The sequence below is a fragment of the Chenopodium album genome, chromosome 8 (genome assembly GCF_948465745.1).
Source record: "Chenopodium album chromosome 8, dcCheAlbu1.1, whole genome shotgun sequence".
In the NCBI taxonomy this organism is placed as follows: domain Eukaryota; kingdom Viridiplantae; phylum Streptophyta; class Magnoliopsida; order Caryophyllales; family Amaranthaceae; genus Chenopodium; species Chenopodium album.
Window position 1 is genome coordinate 73,958,075 of NC_137841.1, and position 24,946 is coordinate 73,983,020.

The following is a 24,946-nucleotide window of genomic DNA, read 5'->3' on the forward strand; positions in this document are numbered from 1 at the left end:
ACTCAACTTGTTCACATTTCTCACAGTCCCTAGGAGGGTCACTGTTGAGTTTAATGCCACTTTCTTATCAAGTTTCTTCAGTTCACCAAGTTTCTCAATCACAGTCTTCATTGATTCATTTATGAGATAGTACAGACCATTCTCAGCCTTACCTATCCCTCTAATTTCTCCACTTTTCTTGTCTTGTATCACACAGTACTGAGCATGAAAGTCTACTATGCATGACTCATTCTCCACCAACTTCTGTACAGACAACAGACTATGCTTGAAAACAGGTACATACAAGACTTCTTTGAGTTTTATCCCATTCTTTAGGCTCACACATCCTTTGTGAGTGATTCCAGATGTGTGACCTGTTGGGAGATTAATTTTTTCTTCACTTCTGCATTTCTCAGCATTTTCAAGCACTTTCAAGTTGCCTGTCATATGATCTGATGCTCCTGAATCAATGATCCAAGCTGTACTTGCTGCATTGGCAAAATGACAGCTCACCATCCCTGCATATGTGAAGTCAAGATTGTCTTCTTCCTGTCCTGTTCCAGCAGATTTTCCCATACTTGGCCACATTTTTACCAGTTGCTCTAGTTGACTTGCATTAAATGGCAGAGAAGATGAGTTACTGCTTGTACTACTTGTTTCTGTTTGCACATTCGCAGCAGTTCTTCCACCTCTTCCTGCTCTACCTCCTCCTGTATTTCCTCTTCCACCTCTGTATCCACCAGTGAAGCCACCTTTGGTGTAGCTCACTCTAGATTACTTTTGAGCTTTTGGATGTCCATTTGGAAATCCCTTTAGATACCAGCACTTCTCCCTGAGATGACCAATCTTGCCACAGTGTGTGCAAGATACTTCTCCTATCATTGCTTCATTGCTTCCTTTGCTGAACATTGCCAGGGGTTCTGCTTCTTCTTTCACATTTTTCAACACTGTTCTCTAATTCTCCTCCTGATACAGAGTGTTACATGCCGAATCAACACTAGGCAAAGGTGTTTGCATGAGTAAATGACTTCTCTGTTGACTGTAACTTTCATCCAATCCATTCAAGAACTGAAACATCTTCTGCTCATCCTGATGTTGATTCAGTGCAGTGAGAAATGCAGTAATTTCTGCATTAGTGGTGGTAATGGGGGGTAGACTTGTCATGCTCTCTAGCTCCTCCCACAGAATCTTTAAATCTGTGTAGTAGTCAGTCACACTTTTACCTGACTGCTTTGTTTCATATATTTCTTTGCTCAATTGATACTTCCTTGAACCATTTGCAATAGCATATCTTTGCTCAAGCTGTCTCCAGATCTGAGAGCAGTTGCTAATAAACATGATAGACTTCTTAATAGAATCTGATACATTTCCCAATATCCAGGCTATTATCATATTATTACAAGTATCCCATGCTTCTTGTTTTATTCGATCACTCAGATCTCTTCCTACAGTTCCAGTCACAAAACCATACTTCCTTTTGGATCCTAAACTGATTTCCATTGATCTTTTCCAAGACCTGTAATTACTTGCTCCTTCTAGCTTTTCTATGCTGATAGAATTGCTTCCATCAGAGGGGTGCAAATACAGAGGGTTGTTGGTCTCTATTACAGTCGACATATTTTAATAATAAAGATATCACCTTTATATGTTTCTCCTACGAATCTACAGTTTTAAACATTAAAGAATAAAACTTTAAACTTTTCTATATGAATGCTGTTAATTTACTGACCTGTTGCTCTGATACCATGATGAGAAACATAAAGGCACGATTTTTAGCAAAAAAAGAATAGCAGCATCAGCAAATATGATAAGAGCAGGATCTTTTCATTTAGTCATTTTTGTGTGATTGTTTCTGAATGACTGCTACAATAATTTCTGTGCCTTATATATGACACCCTACTACACAACCCTAGTGAACAACCACTAGAAAACTTACAGCTCATGCAACAAAAGACAAAAGAGGAAAAACTGTCCTGCAACACTAGCAGACAAACAATATTAAGGCTTGATTCCTACTCTCTATTTCATCATATCTATTATGACCTAATAACAAATCTCATTCATGTCGATCACTCTTTATGCCTTTCTAACACACAACCCCCCCCCCCCCCCCCTAAAAAAGAAACAATAGATGTATTTATCAAATCCTCCTAAACGTTAAAATGTAATATAATCTACTGCTCCCCGTATAAACTTATTAAGTCCTTTTGCATATCCTAACCTTAATCCTCTTCTAAATTATCCTTGATTTGATAAGCAAGAATTAGAATAATTTGCTAATGTCACATATAATCCAATATGTATATATATATATATATATATATGATTCCATGCATTATCCAATCATTGGTCTTTATTACTTTATTTATTTTTATTTACTTTGAATTTCAATATAAATTCTTGTAAATCCTACTGTCAAAAGGAAAAAAAAAAAAAAAAAAAAAAAACATATTCCTTCATTTTGCTTTAATTTGCATGTGTAACATTTAACCTCCTATATAAACCCTTTTGTACCGTTTGCTTTAGTATTCCAGAAATCAGCATATATTCTACCCATATTATATGGTTATAACTATTTATATATCATGCTTTTCTAGATGCTTTTTTAGCTTTACTTTTTACAATTAAACAAGATGATATATTCTGTCTAAACCCGTTTTTAATCCATATTATGCGGTTGAAAATTAGATACGTTATGTCGATCGTGTACTAAGCATTATACCAAATTGATAAATTATTGGTTGCTAATTGGAGAATTAATGATTTTTTTTTGTAAAGATAGGCAAATAATTATTACTCCTAGTTAATGGTGATCACTACTTAATTGAGATGTGATCATGAATTCTGAATCAAATGGAATGAGGGGTCTGGCAGTTGAATATTTCTAAACCACTAGTGATACTAAATTATTTCTTATTTGTGGTACTAAGCTAAGCTAGTATGTATATTAATTAACCTACCCTTGAATGGATTCGTGTTAATCCAAAGAAGCTAATTTATTATTCTGATCTCAAGGAATATGATCACAAAACTATGACAATGGGTCATGTCGATAGTATTATTTCAAATAGTAATGTGAAAATTAATATTGACGGACAAATAATTAAAGTACTACGACATATTTAGTTAGGATAATTAGATAATGAGTAAATACATTAGAGCATGAGCCACGACATACACAATAGTTAACATGGGAAAGTCATTCTATATACCATGCCAAAAGAAGTTTTACAAAAACATATTTACGTCATTGCTAACATGTAGAGACATCAGCATCAATCAAATGCCAAAATTTCAAGTAGTGTTGCAATGGTAACTAAAATTTGAAAGAAGCTAAAATTTTATTTGGTTAAAAAGGTATAAACAAGATATGTTGTTCAAAATATTTTAGATGTGATTTACGTAGAAGCTAGGTCAAAATAAAAATTACCAATTATTCTCAAAAAGAACAAGTCAATTTTGATAGAGTACAAAACATATTGCTGGATCTCGCCCATTAGCTTAACCTTTTGGTTGAGTTGATCCTTTAATATGGTATAAGTTTATAAAAGAACAGGGTCAATTTTGATAGAGTATAAAACATATTGCTGGGCCACAACTATTAGTTTAAGCTTTTGGTTGGGTTGGTTCTTTAACATGGTATAAGTTTATAAGTTGAAACGAAAAGTAAATTAGCTTATATGTTACTGAAAAGCATGCCAAGATAGCTTTATTCGATCAGTTTAATGGCATCTTTGGGAATTCATCGATCTTCATCGCTTTTTCCTCCACTCACAGTGACATAATGTGGTCACACAATATAATTGTTTGTTCGTTTCTAAAAGAAGTTATTATACTATAAGGCCAATAATATGGAATAAAATAGGTTTGAACATGCTACATACTGTACGTACAATAATGCTAAAATCATTCAAGGTAAGTTTAAGTTAAAGTTCAAGTAGTGTATCAACATGCTACTGTACATTAATTGTATCTTGAACATTATGAACCAAAAAAAAAAAAAAAACTCTTATTTAATTTGTGATTTAATGCTTAATTATTCTAATATTACAATTTCTACCTTCTTATAAAATCCTTAAGTTACGTTGGTTTAAAATCATCGTACTAAAAATTCTAAGGAATTTCATTTCTTTACCTGAAAAAAATAAATAAATAAAACCCTCAGAATATTAATGGTGTAACAATTGAACCGCGTTGTCTCCAAAATGGATTCGATGAAACAGATTGTTTTTGTGAATATGCGAGTTACCAACGGCTAGATAGGTTTCTGCTAGGAATACTACTGTAAGATTGATTCGAGGGGCCTAGATAGCCCATGCTCACAGTTTCTACTTGTGGTTATTATCCAAAACAGCAACTTTTCAAAGTGCAGGGGTTATTAGCATGTAAGGGTTATTTATTCATGGGTTACTCTTATCCAGGAGTTATTTGTAGGGTACGGTGTTACTTGTATGAGTTACTTATTCAGGGGTTATTTGTAGGCGTTACTTGTATGAGTTACTTATTCAGGGGTTACTACTCAGTTGCTTAGCACGATTTCCGTGTGAGAGTAACCCCTGATGGACCGAGTAACCCTTGAGTAAATAACACCTAATTAAGTAATCCCTATAATTTTCCCTTGACTAAACAAGTAACTCCTGACCAAACAAATAACCCCAGAATAAGTAACTCCTACAAGTAACCCCTGACCAAACGAATTGCCCCCTACAAGTAACCCCTGACCAAATGAGTAACACCCCTTACAAGTAACCCCCTACAAATAACCCCTGACCAAACGAGTAACCTTTTACAAGTAACGCCGGCCACACGGTGTGGCCAACTACATATAAAAAATTGCGTATGGTGAACTGTAGAGTATTCATATTTTTTATTCCCTACTTTATTTTAAAGTTTACTCGCTTTGTCTTTACAAATCATCTCATTTGCATTTTGTGTAGTTTGATTCCACTCAAAAAGAGGGGATGAGATTTGAACTAATGACTTCTTGACACGTTAGATCATCTCAACTAAAAACTTAAGTTGGTAGTTCGTTGAATTCCATAATCGGTTATGTATTCTATCAAAAACTTTATTTTTGAATTGTTAAAAAATATAGAAAGTCAATCTTATGAAGATATAACAAATTATCCTACGTAGTATATGATAAATGTTTTTCTTATATATAAATAACAAAATATGTAAAAAAAAAAAATTAAGTTTGATCACATGAATAGAAAACGAGAAAATATAAAAGACAAAGGGAATAGCACAGCAAATACTTTAATTTGTAGCTTACAACAAATTCAAGCAACAAATTGGTTATGTATTCTTGTACAAGTTATCACTATCAAGCAACACTACTATGTCTTAGTGGTACTAATAAAGTTCCTTTCAATTCCTTCCCTTACAACAATTTTCACTCAACACCCTCCTGAAAAATAAAATTACATCATAAGAGAGAAAAAAATAACAGAAAAAGTAAGTGAAAAAAAAAAAAATATGTATCAATTGGAACAACATGGTTTCTTGTTAAAATTATTATTAACCCCAACATTAATGTTGGTGCCTTGAGGTAAAGAACCAGAAGCTTGTTGAGCAGCTAAAGATTTCTTGCTAATAACTTGGTAAATATCTAAGAGAATTGTTTGAAAAGCCTTCTCAACATTGGTTGAGTCTAAGGCAGATGTTTCGAGGAAAACGAGTTCTTCCCTCTCGGCTAAGAACTGCCCTTCCTGCTCGGAAACCCCCCTCAGATGCTTAAGATCGGACTTGTTGCCAACTAACATTATGACGATGTTGGAATCTGCGTGGTCACGTAGCTCATGAAGCCACCGGTTAACGTTGTCGAAGCTTTGCTTCTTGGTTAAGTCGTACACTAACAGGGCTCCTACAGCTCCCCTGTAGTATGCACTTGTTATGGCTCTGTACCTTTCTTGCCCTGCTGTGTCCCATATTTGTGCTTTCACCACTTTGCCTTCTATCTGCACTTACACTAGTAATTATACCTTCAATTTTACACAGGGTAGTTTTATTTTAATTGTCTAGATTTTTATGTACAAACCGTGATTAACATTATATGACAATAAGTACACGCATAGTTTAAAGGTATTTCATATACTGATATACCCTTAAACGTAATATCCCTTATATACCCATACACCGATATATATGGCATGCAATAACGATATACTTATACTACCTCCGTTACAGGTTATGCGCAACGATTTGACATAAAGTAGAGAGGAAAAATGTCTAATCGTTGCACATAACCTGTAACGGAGGTAGTACATAAATTGACGAAAAGATAAATGATTTGATTACATAAAATATTGCGTGAAACATTTGATAAACTCACCTGTAACGTTCTTGTAGCAAATTCAACTCCAATTGTTGACTTGGATTCCAAGCAAAACTCATTTCTGGTAAATCTTGACAGAATATTGGATTTACCAACACCTGAATCTCCAATCAAGACAATCTTGAATAGATAATCATATTCATGATCAACTTTATAAGCCATTGATTATAAAAATAAGTAACTTTCAATAAAACAATATATCTATTTGATCAAATATACATGTTTAAGATATTTTCTTTGGAGAAAAAGAAGAATAAAATGGAGGGTAAATAACACTTATACAACTCATAACGTTTTTTTGAACTTATCTAATTTAGGAGCCTTAAAATTTTGAGGGTTGAAGAAATGATTTGCACATAAATCACTCAATAAAAAAGAAAATTACAATGAAGTGAATAAATTGGCAAATGAATTAAGGGATCATATGAGAGCATTGTTGGCGGCAAAAGAAATTAGACAATCTATTTATTCCTAGCATGAAAGATAAGGAAGGTATATATATATTGACTAATTAGTCATTTAGTCCTTGTAACATGCTAGTTATTTTGATAAGTTAAACTAATACATTCTTCAATATTTTCTTAACTATATGAATATACATTAAAAAAAAAAAAAACATGAAAATTTGAATCTACACCCTCCAAGTTTGACAAATAATATATCTTCAAACCTAAAATACTGAAAAATAATTATAATACAGAGTCCTTCATTTTTATATAGTTATTACAATTTATTTTATTTTTTTTATACTTGTCAATATATAATAAATTCAACTGGTAACATTATAAAATATCTTTAACCGTGAATATCTTTGGCTATATATAAGTAAAAATTACAAAAAGTTCATATTTGAAAATTTTATAATAAGATGATTTTAATAAGATTTCACATGCTTTTTTTTTTTTTCTATTATATAAGTCATAAACTGCGGTCAAACTTATTTTATTTTGTCTACATGAATAAGTGAGTCGAACTTACAGAAACGGATGTAGTATTATCAATGTTGATGTCGTGTAAATATACATTAAATGAATCATTAAGATTTTACACATATGTGTGTGTGTGTCTGCTTTTTTTTTTAAAAAAAAAAAATAATAAAACACAAAAGAAGTAGTAATAGTACTTTACTACTATAGTAGTACTATATGTAAATCGTTCAAAAGTAGTAGAATTTGTTATATACACCCGGGTGTATTTACACCCGGGGTCTTTGCTCATTTAATCAACAAATGAGCAAATAATATTTTTAGGCATTTGTTGATTGAATAAGCAAAAGACCCCAAGTGTACAATACACCCGGGTGTACATAATAGGCTCTTCAAAAGTAAAATTTTCTTAAAAAAATTATAAAAAATAAAATAAAATTAAGGTGCAAAACTAGAAGTGTTGCAAATTGAGAAAAAGAAATGAAGCATCTCAACAGTACAATATTTTCCTAACAGTGTACTACAGTACTTGTAAAAAACTTTACCCACATATATTTATGATCATACGATGGTATGCTAACTTTACACATAGTTGGTTTAAAAGTTTAAATGGACAGACATCGTATTGGATTTATTTGTAAAAGTCCTCACTCACTCACAGTGTGCAGCATTCGATACAGAAAAAGGCAGGCAAACTTCAAGAGCCACAACGTTGTCAAATGAGTCAAATCAACAATGTTGGAATATAATCGCTCAACTTGTCAAAGACAATCTATGTTAGCACAGATCGAAAACATTAGTCGGCTGCCACGTGTGCTGAAATATTGCATAAAAAATCACTTCAACATCGCATCAAAGGAAATAGAAATATGCTTTAGATATTGAGAAGATTTTATACCAGAAACACGAGTTAACCAATAAAAACTAAAATCGGACATGAGAAAATTATTTAGCAGATGAACATACAGTGGCGGAAACTAGACAAAAACATCAGAAAATAATGCTGATGTGCAAAAGCATATCTAGGAGACCAACAGAATGGGAAGATGTTGAAATTTACCACTCAATTATAGATAGAGCCATAGAAGAGACTACTCAACAAAACTAAATACTTCATATCTTAAACAGTAAAGCAAGGGAAAAAGGCTCTGCCATCAAGACAGATAGCATCATGTAATGCTAGACATTATCTCTTAGGACTTGTTCAAATAGAAGCAAGCTTTACTAGATATCCAAGTTACATTAACTAAGAGGCTAAGATTGCAGACATTTAAGACAAAGCTACGATATTACAATCAAAGACATCAAACTAGAAAATTTAGGTAATAGAGTCCGAACAAGAGTTGATCCCAGTATTTGATGTAAATGAGAAAATTAATGCTCAATGACTAACCCTCTCATTAGACATCTAGTTTAGCTGAAAATCCTATAAAGTCTGGATAAGCACCCAACAGTCATTCATCTGACATGAAAATTGCAACAAAATTATTTCACATCATAATCACTAACAAAATTATATCAAGCTCCCTCACACCCATTGGGCTTATAATGTGGATGCAACTCTCCATACCCAACACGTTGAAAGGAGGGGTTGATGAGATTTGAACCCGTGACCTTAATGTCACGCTAACTCCTAGTTCCATAGAAAACCAACTCAGCCAAAATCTTAAGTTGATGGTTGAAGCCTAAGATCAGTTTATATATTCTATCACAGACAAATCTAACTTGGTCTGCTGCTCAACAATTGGACTATTGGACTGGAAAGTTATCAAGGAGTAAATTGGACTGTTGGAGTATGCTATAAATACAAACCAGAGCACAGAAAAACAACACTACATTTCATGAATACTAATCATATGCATCTAATTTCTTGATTTCTTCCAATTGCAAACACATATAGGGAAGAAAGGAAAACACACACACACACACATAAATCCTAACTCAAATGAGATGCCTTTTCAGCATAATAGCAGACTTTCATCCTAAAAAAAAAAATAAAAAAAAAAAAAATAAAAAAAAAAATTAAATTGGGGTGGAGGGGGGGGGGGGGGGGGAACTGAAGTAGATGAGGAAGAAAATCACTACCTTGCTCAAACATTATCCATCCTCCACTAGTACTCCTTGTAAATACGCGTGGTTCTCCCATTTGAAAAGTTTCCTTCCAATTTGGATGTTGAATCAAATAATCCCACTGCCTGATGGTAACACAAAGGGAGTTGAAATAAATATTGGAACATCAAACAGTAGAATTAAGAGCTTAGACAGAAGTTCAGGCATGCTTAAGCTTAACTGATCTAGATGACTGTATAATACTAACCAAAACCCAATGAAGATTCAACAATAGAGTAATAGGAGAAATTTTTCACCAAGGAAATTAAGATGTAATTTGTAAATAAACTTTACTAAAACAGGTTGACCACGAGAGAGGCCGAAAGTCTACGTCAAAAATATCAGTAAGAGCAAGAAAAGGAAGAGTGATGATTTATGAACACCAGTAGAACAAAAATATCGGATCAATTTTCTACTTCCAAGAGATAATCCCATCTCTAGATAGCCAAAAATTCAACTCTACTAGACTACAGCAATGCATCTGCCATCTGTTTTACATATTCAAGCACCGTTCGTATCACATTATCACCTTTTCATCTGCTGATCAGTGATCATTGACAGAAAGGGAGTGAGAAAGCACATACAAATGTGAAATTTAAAAGAAACTGCTGATGACACGTGTCTAGACAACTCAAACCTTCTTTGATTATGCACAAAATCTGGGGCCTCAGCAAAAGGTGAAGTAGAACAAGTACGAAGAACTTCTGAATCAGGTAACTGCTGTAGGAAAAAAGCCATACGTACAAGGCGTGAACTCCTGCAACAGTCGTAATCACATGATCCACATCAGAAAACAGCAATGAGCCTAAAAAGAATTGAGAGCATTAAATATACTAATAGACAATAAACCTACATATAAGAAGCCATAATAACTTTAAGGCATATAAGTAATCTTAATCTTAAGGAAAATCTTGGATGGCCACTAGCAGATAGAATAGCAACAAAAAACTTTTACCAAGTGCATGGGGCAATTATGAACCGGTCAGTTTGAGTGTCATATGTCTCAAGTAACTTATTTCTCCAACGAGCGTCCATAAAAGAACCAGAGATGCGGATTCTCCTAACAATTTCATCTGGGCATCTTGTGGTCTGGTCAAATGTGGCTGGGATGATATTTCCTGTTCTAGTTTCTACCTGAAATGAAATAGATTATGAGATCAAAACAAAGCATTCTAAATGCATATTATTTAAGCTATTTTGAGGTACATCCAACCTACTTAATCATATTGAAAGCAGGCAATATGGATACCGATAGGAATTGATATTCTATCGTGGGACACATAGCACAAAATCATGACTTCATGAGTAGTGGCTAATTGCTCACCAGCGGATGAACCAAATCAATGTGAAGGTTCATTGCTCACCAGGATGCCGCCAATTATCGAAGTGCATTCCTTGTTAGTATTGTGGCTAAGGACAAATAAAGGTTGGATATGAAACCTCATCACACTTGGAGCTTTAATTAGATTTTAATAGCCTGTGAAGCCTAATTAAGAATTTTAGGTACCAATATTCTGGTTTGCAAAGCTAAACATAAATTTGCAAATCCATGCCTTACTAAATTAAAATATTAGATTCTCAAAACACAAATTTTCAAAATAATATTAACTCCTTAATACAGAGTACATAGGTATTAGGTACATTTTGCCTCCATTTCACATTACATGCATTTTTTTTAACTTACTACACTATTCATTTATCAACTTTGATTACAGTTTTTTACTTATATATACAATTTTAATACTAATATGTAAAATATTGTTGGATTAGTTTTAACGTGTATTTTCAAAATATATACAAAAACTTATAGTCAAAGACTCAAAGTTGTGTTTAGACAAAGTGAAAAAGTCACAACAACACAACGTTGCAACTATATTGAAAAAGAGGAAGTACATCTCTAAATTTTGCACTAGTGGTAATTTAAATTTGATTTGCAATTCGGAATTTGTGATGCAATCATGAAATATATAGAGGATAAACCAAAACAATTTAAAGTCTCATTGCTCACCAGCACACCGCTGAATATCGGAAGTGCATTCCCGGCAGTATCTTTTCTGGTATTGTGGCCAAGAACAAATAGAGTTTGGATATGAAACTTTACCACACTCTTTCCCAAGGCTTCAATAATTTTTGCACACAGGGGAAAAGAATGGTCCTTCTGCTCTGAACTGTCTCCAGTTTGTTCAGTATGCTGCATTAAAAAAAATTACAAAAATATAATCATTTTTGAGCTGGATAGAGAGAAAACAACAAAAGAGTTAAGAAGTTACTCAGACTTTATCTATGTTATCTTCAAACCCTCCAATAAGATGCACCTGCAAAATGTGCCTTAAAACTGTCAAAACTTGTGTAAGTTAGAATACATAAAGGTAAACTAAACACTAAACTTACATCCAGCTCAGTATCATGTCCACAATCTCCTAATTTTGACAGCATTTGAGACAGGCCAAGGTCTACAATCTCTGGAGAATCCAAGTGAGCAACTGAAGTCCTGAAGAGGGCCAAGTAAATAAGATAAACAGAATCTAGCTATCTAAGAGAATTCCGTGTTAGCTGAACCTTAAACCAATGGAACTTACATTCCATTGTTCCGGTTCCTAATTACAATGCCCACACAAGTAGTCGCTTCGTCCGTGCCAATAAACTTTTGTTGAAGATAAAATAAAGCAACGAAACATAATAAATTTAAGTTAAGCAGAGTTAGCAGACAATGGAAAACCATAGATGGATGTACTAGCGTTAATAAAGCATAATTGAGAGTTTTACATAAAATGATATAAATGGCCATCACTACCACCTTTACAGCTCTATTTCCATAGGGAAGTCTACACAGTTGCAAACTAATACGACATTTCCTTCATAAGCAACCCATTTAGAGTCTTAAGCCTCTTCACAATTTTTATGATACCACTTTACTAATCCCAGTTATCTAGATCCAGTAAAATTATGCTATCTAATAACAAATGCAATTTACATGAAAATACCCATTCATAGTCGCATAAAGAAGAAGAAAAAGGAAAAAGAGCAAAAACTGAATTAATTTTATAAATACATGTTTAAATATCTGACTCAAAGTAAAGTATTATGTTAACCTACATCCACAAGCATAGGGTCCACTGTAGCATATTCTCTTTGAAACAAATAAACATGCTTGCTCTTCGTGAGTTCATCTGAAGATGTATCAGAAGTCGAAAACTTCTTCTCGGGGATTGCTTTGAAAGAGAGTGAAGCAGAGACAAGAACAGGGTGCGTCATCAGAGCAACAAGATCACAATTTCCCTATCAAATATATGAAATTTTCAAGAACACTATGAGAAAAGCCATATAATCTAGCTAATAGAATGACATGAATATTACAGATAATATTATTTAGGAAAAGATAAAGTAAACATAAGACTATTAGAAGATGGGACACTATCTCCATAGAAATATATAAGTAGAATAGCATAACAATGACCTCCGTGGAGGACAATAACTATTAAATTTTGAGATAACATGAAATGGGTCTGCGCAACCCGAACAATGAGGAGGAGAGTCTGATTCACAAACAAGGCCAAAAGAGGTTCCATACTAAAACCAATTGGTAATAGTTGAAGTAACTCCTCTACTTTACAAAGTAGAATCATCTCTCCTCATTCTCCAATGTGGGACACTCACAAGTGAATTTACAATGGTTTTGAAACAGTATCACATAGTTAACTATTATACCCCAAACCAACATAGAAAAAGTAATAGCTCAACATCAATAACTGCTCTATTTTCCCCCAAAATGACGAGGAGATATGAAGGAGAAAAAAAATGAAGCAGTTTCTAAAATTAAGGCACATCAATTTTACCAAAAATATTTAGTTTCTGCAGTAGAATTGATATTTTCTAGACAATGATCCATGTTTCTAGAACCCTGAGTTCCCAACCTTCCCCACCCTACCATGCTTTCGTGTGTAAAACAGTTTATCTTTCATTTTGTCACTCTAAGCACTAACATCTGAACACGAAAAAGAATGATGATGTATTGTACATTTGCTAACCATGTATTATAGCAAGATCATCACACATAAGGTACCTGATTGGTGGAATTGCGGTCAAACAAAACCCCGCCAACAAATATCATTATTGCTAAATAGCTGCTCAACTGCAGCAGAACTCAAATAAAGGTGAAATGAAGGCTGAAAGTATGGGGTCAAGAGGCACCTGCAAAATGAACAAATCCCATTTACGACAACAATCAAAGCCTTAATCCCAAAAATGGGGTCAGATACATGATCAAATACCATTACAAAGGATATTGAAACGTTTCACTGGTCTAAACCTAATGAGAAGCAAAATCAAAGCCTCTCTTAGGCTATCAGTATGTTGTGCACAATCTATTTACACTTATTTCAGGAAAAATCCATTCATATTCAATTTACAATCAAAATAAGTTGGGTTAAGTTCAAATAAATGAAAATTAAGAGCGAAATGTATTCAGCAATTCTACTCTTTCATAATCAAAATAGGAAAATCAAAAGAATGTAACTAAAATTACCCCAATTTGATCAATTACGACTAGACTAGTCTAGTTTCTAAGAAAGCGCTAAAGGAGAGAGTAAAAGAGAAGCAAGCTCACCAATAATGGCAAATGAAAGCGTCGCACTGATGATTGTACAACCGTCGATAGGGTTCCGGCGGTTGAGAATGCTAGGTCAACCGTCAGGGAGCCGAAGCGACGCCGATCACGAAAAACGGAAAAGGAAGAAAGAGAAGAGCAGCTTACAATTGACTGAATTCCGGCGAGAATACGGTGGTGGACCGGTGGTGCGACGTCGTGGTCAATGGTTTAGGGATTCTGAGAGTCACCGGAAGAGCAATTGGCAGTCTGGCGTTTTCACGAAACATGGGTTTTTGTTTGAACGTTTGAAGCCTAACTTTAGTCAACCCAATTAAACTAAGATAGTTAGACATTTACAAGTTTTTACAAGAATTTCAATTTACAACAAGATCAATGACTCAAGTCACTCAATAACAAATTAAAACTTTTTTTTAAGGACAAATTAAAGCACTTGAATAGTGCAAAATGTGAAATTAAGGAATATTTAAAGAACTTGGAAAGAGAGTATAGTAATCAATTAATAGAGTTAGTGAGATCGCGAGTCTGATATTTGACAAATTCTTTAACCATTATAGCCGTAGTAAACTAATCTACGTAGTATTTTAATTTTAAAGTCATATTTTAGAGATTTTGTAACTAGTATTGATCATTTTCAATGTATGGTGTACATAGCTTTCAAAATTGAAATGAAATCTTAAGCAAGGTAAACCCTTTAAAATATATATATATATATATATATATATATATATATATATATATATATATAAAGCTCATTTGCAAATTGTAAAGCATAGTAAGAAACTAAGAATATGTAAGATTCAAGAACTGGTGAGGTAAATCCATCCAAGCGTGTAACGGATGTTCTTACTTGACCCTAGAGTTAAGCATAGGCTGAAGGTCACTTAAATATAACACAAATGACTCGACCAGATTATAACCCGCAAATTATTGACTTGAAACGAACCCGACTCAAACCAGAGAATGACCCGACCTTATTCTAACCCGCAAATTATTGATTTGAACCGAACCCGACTCGAACCCGAGAATTACCCTAATCCGTTTTAACCCGTGAAAACTCGAATTAAACTCGACTCGACCTATTATTCACCCGACCTGTTATTAACCCGACCTAAACCCGACCCAAACCCGATAAGAAGTATGACCCGACGTGACCCGACTCAAGCATGACCCAACCCAAACTCGACCCGCATATGTTATGGAATTAATCCGAATTGACCCGACCCACTCTTACCGACCTAAACCCGACCCGTTTACCCGAATTGACAGCTCTACCCGAAACCTCCAAAATTTCTCAAAAAGCGTGGATATTAGCTTTCAATTTTGGAATTTATTGATTTTTTTTCACCCGAAAATAAAAAATTTCGAAATGTTTACCATGGTCCCTAATATCCTCCGGGAGTCCAATTGGCTGGGTGGAACCATCCAATTTGCCTTTAACCGACCAATTTACCAGTTTACAACTTGCATCGATTTCATTAACTTAAGCCTACCACGAACATTTATGATAACATATAATGATCATATATGGTTCCAAACGCCATTTTATGACCCCGAAATGTATCCCCTAAAATCTCAATGCTTTTTGACACTGGGCCCCGAAAAAATCGAAATTTCTTAAAAAGCGTGGATATTAGCCTTCAATTTTGGAATTTTTTGACTATTTTTTGCCCGAATATAAAAATTGCCGAAATTTTTACCATGATCCCTAATACCCTCCGGGAGTCCAATTGGGTGGGTGGAACCATCCAATTTGTCTTTAGAAGACCAATTTACCGGTTTACAAATTGCACCGATTTCATTAATTCAAGCCTACCACTGTAACACCCCCAAATCTCCCTCTACGGAAATACCAGTATAATACGTATAATTATACCGTAGAGATAGACTTGGGCGTATTACCGCCGCGTGATTACGCAAGGCTACTCAAAATACTTAACTCAATAACAAAAACTTGCAGCGGAAACTCAACTTTCTTTTATTAATACTTATGAAAATAGTAACATTGTTATGAGTACTCTAAATAAAGACAAGACCAACATTCCTAAACTAGGTGAAGCAAATCCCGAGACTCCCATATGCTCATTCATGACTCCACCTGAAAATAGTCAACACTGCTTACCATTACGGTAAACAGGGCGAACCAAAACAAATAGGAAATACAAATTAGCAAAATATGCTAAGTACGATAAGTGCAAGATAATGTAAACTCAATTTATTTGCAAACATGCTTTTAAAATCGATTCCAATAAATAATCCACTAATTCCAAAACTCATGATTCAAAACCAATTCCAATGATTCAACATTCAAAATAATTGATAAACCAATTCCTTTTTGAACCATTTTCTTTAAATCCAATTCCTCACCCAAGTGTGCACACCCCCAAGCTAGTCTCCTTATATTACAAGGCTATTCTTGAGGAAAGACCCGATCATACAAAGTCCAAGGCCTTATCAATAAACCAAATCTGCATAGTGGGATTACCAACCTGCTTATAAAGCATTAATAATAATAATAATTCAATGGTTCAATAAATTCTTTTAAGATCCAACAAATCCAATATAATTCAAACTCCTTTTTGATAAGTCCACATACTTTCAAAATCAAAACATTTTAAATAAATACTTGAGAATAAAATCTCATATTAATAGCTTTCCAAAATCAATAACTCTTCCTTGAGAAACCTTTTATTTAATTCAACAAACCTTTTAAAAATCAAATCATTTATTTAAACACGATAAGTAATTCAAACCATTTAAAACATGATTTAAAAACCAAAATACTTTTATCAATACCTCCAAACATGATTTATTTCAAAATCATAATTCAAATCAATTTAATTCAATCACCAATCAAATCAAATAAAACATGTTATTCAAACCAATCACTTTCATATCTAGCCACCTAACGTACCTTGATCCTTGCTTAGCTATACACACCAAAAGAACCTCAAGAATCTTGGTCGAACACACCCTACAAATAAATATAACTTTAATCAATATAAGGTTAACAAATAATTAAAAACCACCAACTATATGTACATGAAACTTTTAATTAATTTCTCATAAACATCATAAAAATATGATTTATATAATTAAAACTACTCATAATAATTTTTATAAATCCCCCATAATAAAAATAATAATAATTGAATAAGAGAAGAGAAGAAGAAAAGATAAAAAAAACCAAGGAAAAGAGAAGAATTGGATTTGCGTAGGAAATAATAGACAGAACTTGCAAAGGCTATAACTCCTTTGATATAGCTCGGAATTGGGTGATTCTTCATCCTAACCTCAAGGACTTTTCGAGAGGAACAACTTTTTGTGAAACGTCTATACCCCAAAAACTGAGCAGAAGTGCCCGAAAATTGGATTCAAAGATAAATGGGATGATTTGTGTAAAATTGAGGAGAAGAAAAGAAGAGAATTGGTGTGAAGAATGTGAAAGGTATGAAGGGGTATTTATAGGCTAGGGTGTAGAAAAGATAGAGTTTAAGGTGTGATATGATTACTAGAAAATGTGATAAGTTTTTGGGGTTGTTAATGTACTTGAATCAAATTAAGTCTAGATTAATAGTTGGGTTAAAAGATAAGAAAATTTAAATGGATATACATATGGTTGGGAGAAGAAAGATAGGAACAAAATGAGATAATGAAGAAGAAAATTAGAGGATAATTTAAAATATAATAATTAACAAACTAAAGTGATAACAATCAATAATAATAAAATAATTGAATAAATAAATATTTTAGATAATATCAAAATTAGTTAAATACATAATGTATATTAAATATTTCTCTTGAAATAGTTAGTAAAATATGGACCGACCTTAAAAAGATAATTAAACCTATATTATTAATTTAGAAATCCAAAAATAATTAATTATTCAAATGATTAAATACTTATATTTGGCGCTAAAATTCAAATATTATTTTGGCCCCAAATAATGAAATTACTAAAATACCCTTTTATAAAATAATTCTTAATTAATTAATTATAAAATATGTATGAAAATACGGGGTATTACAACCACGAACATTTATGACAACAAATAATGATAATATATGGTTATTATATGACCCCGAGATGTATTCCCTAGAATTTCAAGACTTTTCGACACCGGACCCTTAAAACTACAAAAATTCTCAAAAAGCGTGGATATTAGACTTCAATTTTGGAATTTTTTGACTTTTTTTCGCCCGAAAATAAAAATTGTCGTAATGTTTAAAATGGTCCCTAATACCCTCTGGGAGTCCACCTGGTTAGGTGCAACCATCCAATTTGCCTTTAAACAGCCGAGTTACCAGTTTACAACTTGCACCGATTTCATTAACTCAAGCCTACAACGAACATTTATGACAACAAATAATGATCATATATGGTTCCAAACGACATTAAATAACCCGAAATATATTACCTAAAATTTCTAAAAAATTTTACACCAAGCCCCGAAACCTCCAAAATTTCTCAAAAAGCGTGGATATTAGACTTCAATTTTGGAATTTTTCAACCTTTTCGCCCGGAAATAAAAATTGTCGAAATGTTTACCATGGTCCCTAATACCCTCTGGGAGTCCAATTGGGTGGGTGGAACCATCCAATTTGCTTTTAAACGACCAATTTACAACTTGCACCGATTTCATTAACTCAAGCCTACCACGAACATATATGACAACATATAATGATCATATATGGTTCCAAACGGTATTATATGACCCCAAGACATATTCTCTAAAATCTCAAGGATTTTCGACATCGGGTCCGAAACCTCTAAAATTTGTCAAAAAAACGTGGATATGCCTTCAATTTGGGAATTTTTTTACTTTTTTCGCCCGAATATAAAAATTGCCGAAATGTTTACCATAATCCCTAATAACCTTCGGGAATCCAATTTGATGGGTGAAACCATCTAATTTGCGTTTAAACGACCAATTTACTGATTTACAACTTGCACTGATTTCACTAACTTAAGCCTACCACGAACATTTATGACAACATATAATGATCATAAATGGTTCCAAACGACATTATATGACACCGAGATATATTCCCTAAAATCTAAAGTCTTTTCGACACCGGGCCCGAAACCTTCAAAATTTCTAAAAAAACGTGGATATTAGCCTTCAATTTTGATATTTTTTAAATTTTTTTCGCCTGTAAATAAAAATTGCTGAAATGTTTACCATGGTCCCTAATATCCTTCGGAAGTCCAATTGGATGGGTGGAACCATCCAATTTTCCTTAAAAACGGCCAATTTACCGGTTTACAACTTGCATCGATTTCATTAACTGAAGCCTACCACGAACATTTATGACAACATATAATGATTAAATATGATTACAAACGGCATTATATGACCCCGAGATAAATCCGTTAAATTTTCAAGGCTTTTCGACACTGGGCCTCAAAATCTCCAAAATTTCTCAAAAAGCATAGATCTTAAGTCTTTGGAGTATTTTGACTTTTTTTTTCGCCTGAAAATAAAAATTACCGAAATGTTTACGATGGTCTCTAATACCCTCCGGAAGTCCAATTGGGTGGACCAATTTGCTTCTAAAAGGCCAATTTACCGGTTTACAACTTGCACAGATTTCATTAACTCAAGTCTGCCGCGAACATTTATAAAACATATAGTGATCATATATGGTTCCAAACGGCATTATATGACCCCGAGATGTATCTCCTAAAATATCAAGGCTTTTAGACACCGGGCCCCGAAACCTCCAAAATTTCTCAAAAAGCGTGGATATTAAGGCCCTGTTCTCTTCACCTTAAAAAAATAATATTAAGTAAAAATAATTTCAGTTCAGTAAAAATAAGTTCAGTTCAGTAAAATTAATTTCAGTTCAGTAAAAATAATTTAGTTCAGTAAAAATAAGTTCAGTTGAGTAAAATTCAGTTTTCTTAAACAAGAATTATAATAGAAAATCAGTAAAAATAATTTCAGTTCAGTAAAAGTAATTTAAGTTCAGTATAAATAATTTCAGTTCAGTAAAATTAAGTTCAGTTCAGTAAAAATAAGTTCAGTTCAGTAAAAATAATTTCAGTTCAGCAAAATTAAGGTGAATCAAACAGGGCCTAAGCCTTTAATTTTGGAATTTTTTGACTTTTTTCGCCTAGAAATAAAAATTGTCTAAATGTTAACCATGGTCCCTAATACCCTCCGGGAGTCTAATTGGGTGGGTGTAACCATCCAATTTCCCTTTAAATGACCAATTTACCGGTATACAACTTGCACCGATTTCCTTAAATCAAGTTGTTAGTTGAGACGATTAATACAAGAGGGGGGTGAATTGTATAGAGTTCCTAATGACTACTTTTTGCGGATAAATAAACAATGCGTATAGGAACTTAATAAAACACACAGATTTTACGAGGAAACCTTCCAGGGCCTAACTGGAAGTAAAACCTCGACCCTACCTTAGGGATTTCAAACACAAAACACTTCACTATAATAGGGCAAACACCAAGTTACAACCTATTAGACACAGACCTTTATTTCACAAGTTCCTCACTGGACTTGCTACTTGATAGGACCCTATCCTACCCAATCTAAGCACCACACTTAGATTCACTCGTACCACCAAAGTACTACACGTACTGCCAAAGTACTAAATACCTGTACCAACCCAGTACAAAACTCACAGCCTCACCAAGAAGCTAACACAAAACTGTATGTAACACAAACTATAAATTTCACCCAAATAACCCAACCAATACAAATATAAGACGCCTATTATGATAGGTAAGCAATGCACGAAATCCGAAACTAATATGATAAGTTAAAAGCTTGGTAAACTTACTCAGTTAAAGCACTGTGATTTCTCCACGCATAAATGATAGGCCGTCGTCGAGCCTACCAAAGATAAAAACCTAACTTGGTCTCTCTAATGGGTAGAAAGGGTAAGTAAGGGTCGATCCCACAAGGACTAAGGGGAGCACTAACAAGTATCGATTTGTGATAAGCTAAGTCAAGTCTTTTTGGGTTTTGAGTTATAATTTATAAAGAAAAACTACAAAAAATAATAAAAAAAAGGATCTTGGGAAGGTATCCACCAATTAAGTCATTCACAAGCTACAATTTAACATACAAAACATAGCAATTTGGGGGTAAATTAGGGGAAGTCATCTAAGGCACCCAACTACTCTCTCAAGCTAGAGGGATTACTTGAGTTATGAATACAACCTACTCTCGTGGTTACAAAGCATAAAACAAGTGTTAAAACATAATCACGATGACATAAACATTCCCTTGACCGGAAATTCCTATTCTCATGGCATTTCAAGTCAATTAAGCATAAGGGAGCTAACTCAAGTTCATCTCTCGATCCTTCGTTGAGAAAGCTTAGATAAATAGTTCTTGCAATGACCACTTACAAGAACTAACAATGAAACCACTTAAGCTCAACTAATTAACATCCCACATTAACTAAATCAACACATGCAAACAAGTATTTGTGAATTCATCAATGGTTTCAACCATCCCAAGTAAATAAACTACTCACAAAACATTATAAATTGCAAAACTAAAGTAGTAAACTACTAAGAACATGAATCCAAACACTAATTTAACATAAACAAGTAATAAAACTAGAAAAGATACAAAAATAAGTAATTAAAGCAATAAAATAAGAGAGAGAGAGTAAGAAATTCTCATTGATAATGCAAGAAATAATCAAATCTTCAAGTCTCCTTCCTTCAATTCTTCATATTTCAAGCTTTCAACAAGTTTTTCACACTTTCTCTCTCTAGAAATTGAGAGTTTCTCTCTCTAAAAACCTAACCTAAGCTAAAACTACACTAAGAAGATCCTCCCCGTACAAAATGAGCTAAGAAGAGTATTTATATGACCCCCAAATAAAAAGGACGGAGAAAACAAGAGTCGGACTCGTCTACAGGTCGGCACGGACGCGCCAAAGGTTGCATGGACGTGCAGACCTGTTAAAATACGAACAGTAGCTACTGCCTGACCTTGCACGGACGTGCTTCATTTGGCACGGACGTGCAGTGACTTGCATCATTGCATGGACGTGCCACTTATTGGCACGGACGTGCAACCCTTTTCTGGCAAAATAGCTTATTTTTAGAAGGTCATAACTTCTTCGTTACTCATCGGAATAAGGCATGTGACCAGTCGTTGGAAAGCTCTTGAGATGAACTTTAATATCCAATTTGAATCACTTCAAAATGTTGAGTAGAACAAAAGTTATGGTCAGTTGAAGTTGACCTTAGTGCAAAAATCCTTCCAAAACTTTTCAAAAGCTTTTCATTTCTCTTTAAGGCACTCATCATTCTTCCTCCATTGCTCTTTAACCAAGCTTTCCCTTCTCCTTGTTCACTCATGCTTGATCACGTCCATATATAGTGCTAAAAATAGCTACATTACATCAAAAACACAAACAACCCGTGAAGCATGGATGGTGCAAAATTTGTATAAAAATAGGATAAATAATGAACTTTGATGTCGAATAATCACGAAAACAAGGTTCAAAAGTACCCTAAAATCATACCAAATAACAAGTTATCAATAAAATCACAAAAAACCTAAATCATTTTTCTCTCTACTATTTATACAAGTAACACTTGTATAGAAAGTAGGTTTTCTAAAAAGATAAATATGTTAACTTAACTTATCTTTTAAACACGGTTTTAGCAAATCAAGTGGAATAAAATCTTTTCCGAAAATAAGTATAAAAAGATATTTATTAAGAGGACTTATCTTCTTAACAAATCGACTTTAGAGAAAATAATCTTTTTAGAAAATCTTTTCCTAAAATCTATCTTTTATTATTTTCCATATTTATTTTATTTACCAAGCAAACTTATCACGTTTCTAATAAATTTCGTGCACTAACCTACTTACCATATTAACAATAATTTCTAAGATAAAACCTTAACTATTATTGCTGCGTCGCACTTTGATCAGATGAATTACTTGGGCTCCAAGCATATCAAGTTCCACCAAAGAACTTAACTGCTAGTCTTCAAGTTCCTGTTAGGGAACTTAGTTCTTGTTAGAGAACTCTTCCTCTGATTTGTTTAACTTCTTCAATAAAGATCTTCTTCATGTCTTCTTAGATTCAGATGGTTCTTCAATCACCAAGATTATTCTGCACCTTGACTAATCACACACTAGAGAATCTTTATTAGTTGAGTTTGCTTTTAGTTCAAGTTCCTCATCATCAAAACCATTATGCTTCAACACAAGCCTACCACGAACATTTATCACAACATGTAATGATCATGTATGGTTTCAAACGACATTATATGACCTCGAGATGTATCCCCTAAAATTCCAAGGCTTTTCGACACCGGGCCTCGAAACCACCAAAATATTTGAAAAAGCGTGGATCTTAGCCTTCAATTTTGGAATTTTTCAACTTTTATTAGCCTGGAAATAAAAGTTGCCGAAATGTTTACCATAGTTCCTATTACCCTTCGATAGTCCAATTGGGTGGGTGTAACCATCCAATTTACCTTTAAAAGGCCAATTTACTGGTTAATACTTGCACTGATTTCATTAAATCAAGCCAACCACGAACATCTATGACAACATATAATGATCACATATGGTTTCAAACGGAATTATATGACCTCTCAGATGTATTCCCTACAATCTCAAGACTTTGCGACATTAGGCCCCGAAACCTCTAAAATTTCTCAAAAAACGTGGACATTAGCCTTTAATTTAGGAAATTTTTTACTTTTTTTCGCTCGAAATAAAAATTGCCGAAATGTTTTTCATGGTCCGTATTACCTTCCGGGAGTCCAATTGGGTGGGTGGAACCATCCAATTTCCCTTTAAACGACCAGTTTATCGGTTTACAACTTGCACCGATTTACCGGTTTACAACGGTCAATTTAATTAACTTGCATCGAACCCGAATTGAATCGAAATTGACCCAAACCTGTTTTAATCTGTCAAAACCTGAATTTAACCCGACTTGTTACTAATTAACCTGACCTGAATTCAACCCGACCCGAAATTAACCCAACCTGTTACAAACCCGACCCGAAATCAACCCGACTTGTTATTGACCTGACCCAAATTAAACCCAACTTGTTATTGACCCGATCCGAATTTTACGAGACCTATTACTTACCCGATCCAAAAATTCAACCCGATCTGTTACTAACTCGACTCGAAATTAACACGACTTGTTATTGACCCGACCTAAATTCAACCCAAATTATTCCTGACCCGATTTCAAATCACATTAAATGCAATTTAGACCACGTTATTATTGTTGATCAAAGCATTTTGTCTAGCTTGGGAGACCAAGTCGGTATAGGCCAGCAAAAGAAAGGAGCATCATCCTCAAATTGAAGAGTTAAATATAGTATATATTTGTTGTATGGTCAAAGGAGATAATAATCTTCCTAAATTATAGACTATAATTCCCTAGTATATTGCCATATATATATTATAGTCAAAGGAAATAATTAGTTTGATAAAAATGATAATTATTTATTTATAGTTAGTTGAACCTGAATATGACTTGACTTAGAAATGACCCGACCTGATTGTAACCTGCAAATTATTGACTTGAACATAACCCGACTTGAATCCGAGAATGACCCGACTTGGAAATTAAATGACCCAACCTGATTATAACCAGCAAATTATTGACTTGAATCAAATTCGACTTGAACCCAAGAATGACCCGACTTGAAAATGACCGGACCTGATTATAACCTGCAAATTATTGACTTAAACTGAACCCGAGAATGACCCGACCTGATTCTAACCCGCAAATTATTGACTTGAACCGAACCCGATTCGAACCCGAGAATTACCCTAACCCGTGAAAACCCAATTTAAACCCGACATATTGTTCACCCGACTTGAATGTAACCTTACCTGTTATTAACCCGACCAAAACCCGATCCAAACCCGATAAGAAGTATGAATCGACGTGACCCGACTCAAGCATGACCCAACCCAAACCCGCCCCACATAGGTTATGGAATTAATCCGAATTGACCCG

General features: G+C 33.9%; 3 protein-coding genes across 3 annotated transcripts; all 3 read right to left on the reverse strand.

The window, feature by feature from the left end:
- Positions 1–933: 933 nt before the first annotated feature.
- LOC145555497 (uncharacterized) lies at positions 934–1,596 on the reverse strand. Its single transcript, XM_081617234.1, has one exon. It carries the CDS (start codon positions 1,594–1,596, stop codon positions 934–936), a length of 663 nt encoding a protein of 220 aa, XP_081473360.1.
- Positions 1,597–5,123: 3,527 nt separating this feature from the next.
- On the reverse strand, positions 5,124–6,596 carry LOC145556638 (ras-related protein Rab2BV-like). The gene is made up of 2 exons (XM_081618289.1): positions 6,314–6,596; positions 5,124–5,939 (listed from the first exon to the last, which is right to left on the reverse strand). Exons 1-2 carry the CDS (start codon positions 6,476–6,478, stop codon positions 5,463–5,465), a joined length of 642 nt encoding a protein of 213 aa, XP_081474415.1. The 5' UTR covers positions 6,479–6,596; the 3' UTR covers positions 5,124–5,462.
- Positions 6,597–7,724: 1,128 nt separating this feature from the next.
- Positions 7,725–14,261, reverse strand: LOC145556639 (protein N-terminal asparagine amidohydrolase-like). Its single transcript, XM_081618290.1, has 11 exons — positions 13,958–14,261; positions 13,415–13,542; positions 12,448–12,630; positions 11,931–11,995; positions 11,743–11,842; positions 11,628–11,666; positions 11,360–11,542; positions 10,307–10,485; positions 9,989–10,108; positions 9,328–9,437; positions 7,725–8,058 (listed from the first exon to the last, which is right to left on the reverse strand). The coding sequence occupies exons 2-11, from the start codon at positions 13,460–13,462 to the stop codon at positions 8,039–8,041; spliced, it is 1,047 nt and encodes a 348-aa protein (XP_081474416.1). The 5' UTR covers positions 13,463–13,542; positions 13,958–14,261; the 3' UTR covers positions 7,725–8,038.
- Positions 14,262–24,946: the final 10,685 nt, after the last annotated feature.

Bases quoted from the DNA above. Each gene is read 5' to 3' on its own strand.
- LOC145555497 (XM_081617234.1), bottom strand. From the start codon at position 1,596: ATGTCGACTGTAATAGAGACCAACAACCCTCTGTATTTGCACCCCTCT.
- LOC145556638 (XM_081618289.1), bottom strand. From the start codon at position 6,478: ATGGCTTATAAAGTTGATCATGAATATGATTATCTATTCAAGATTGTC. The intron at 5,940-6,313 runs GTGAGTTTATCA...GTGTAAGTGCAG, and splicing joins TTGCTACAAGAACGTTACAG to ATAGAAGGCAAAGTGGTGAA.
- LOC145556639 (XM_081618290.1), bottom strand. From the start codon at position 13,462: ATGATATTTGTTGGCGGGGTTTTGTTTGACCGCAATTCCACCAATCAG. The intron at 11,996-12,447 runs GTAGGTTAACAT...CTTCAACAAAAG, and splicing joins TGGACCCTATGCTTGTGGAT to TTTATTGGCACGGACGAAGC. The intron at 8,059-9,327 runs GTAGTGATTTTC...GCAATATTTCAG, and splicing joins ATGGATAATGTTTGAGCAAG to CACACGTGGCAGCCGACTAA.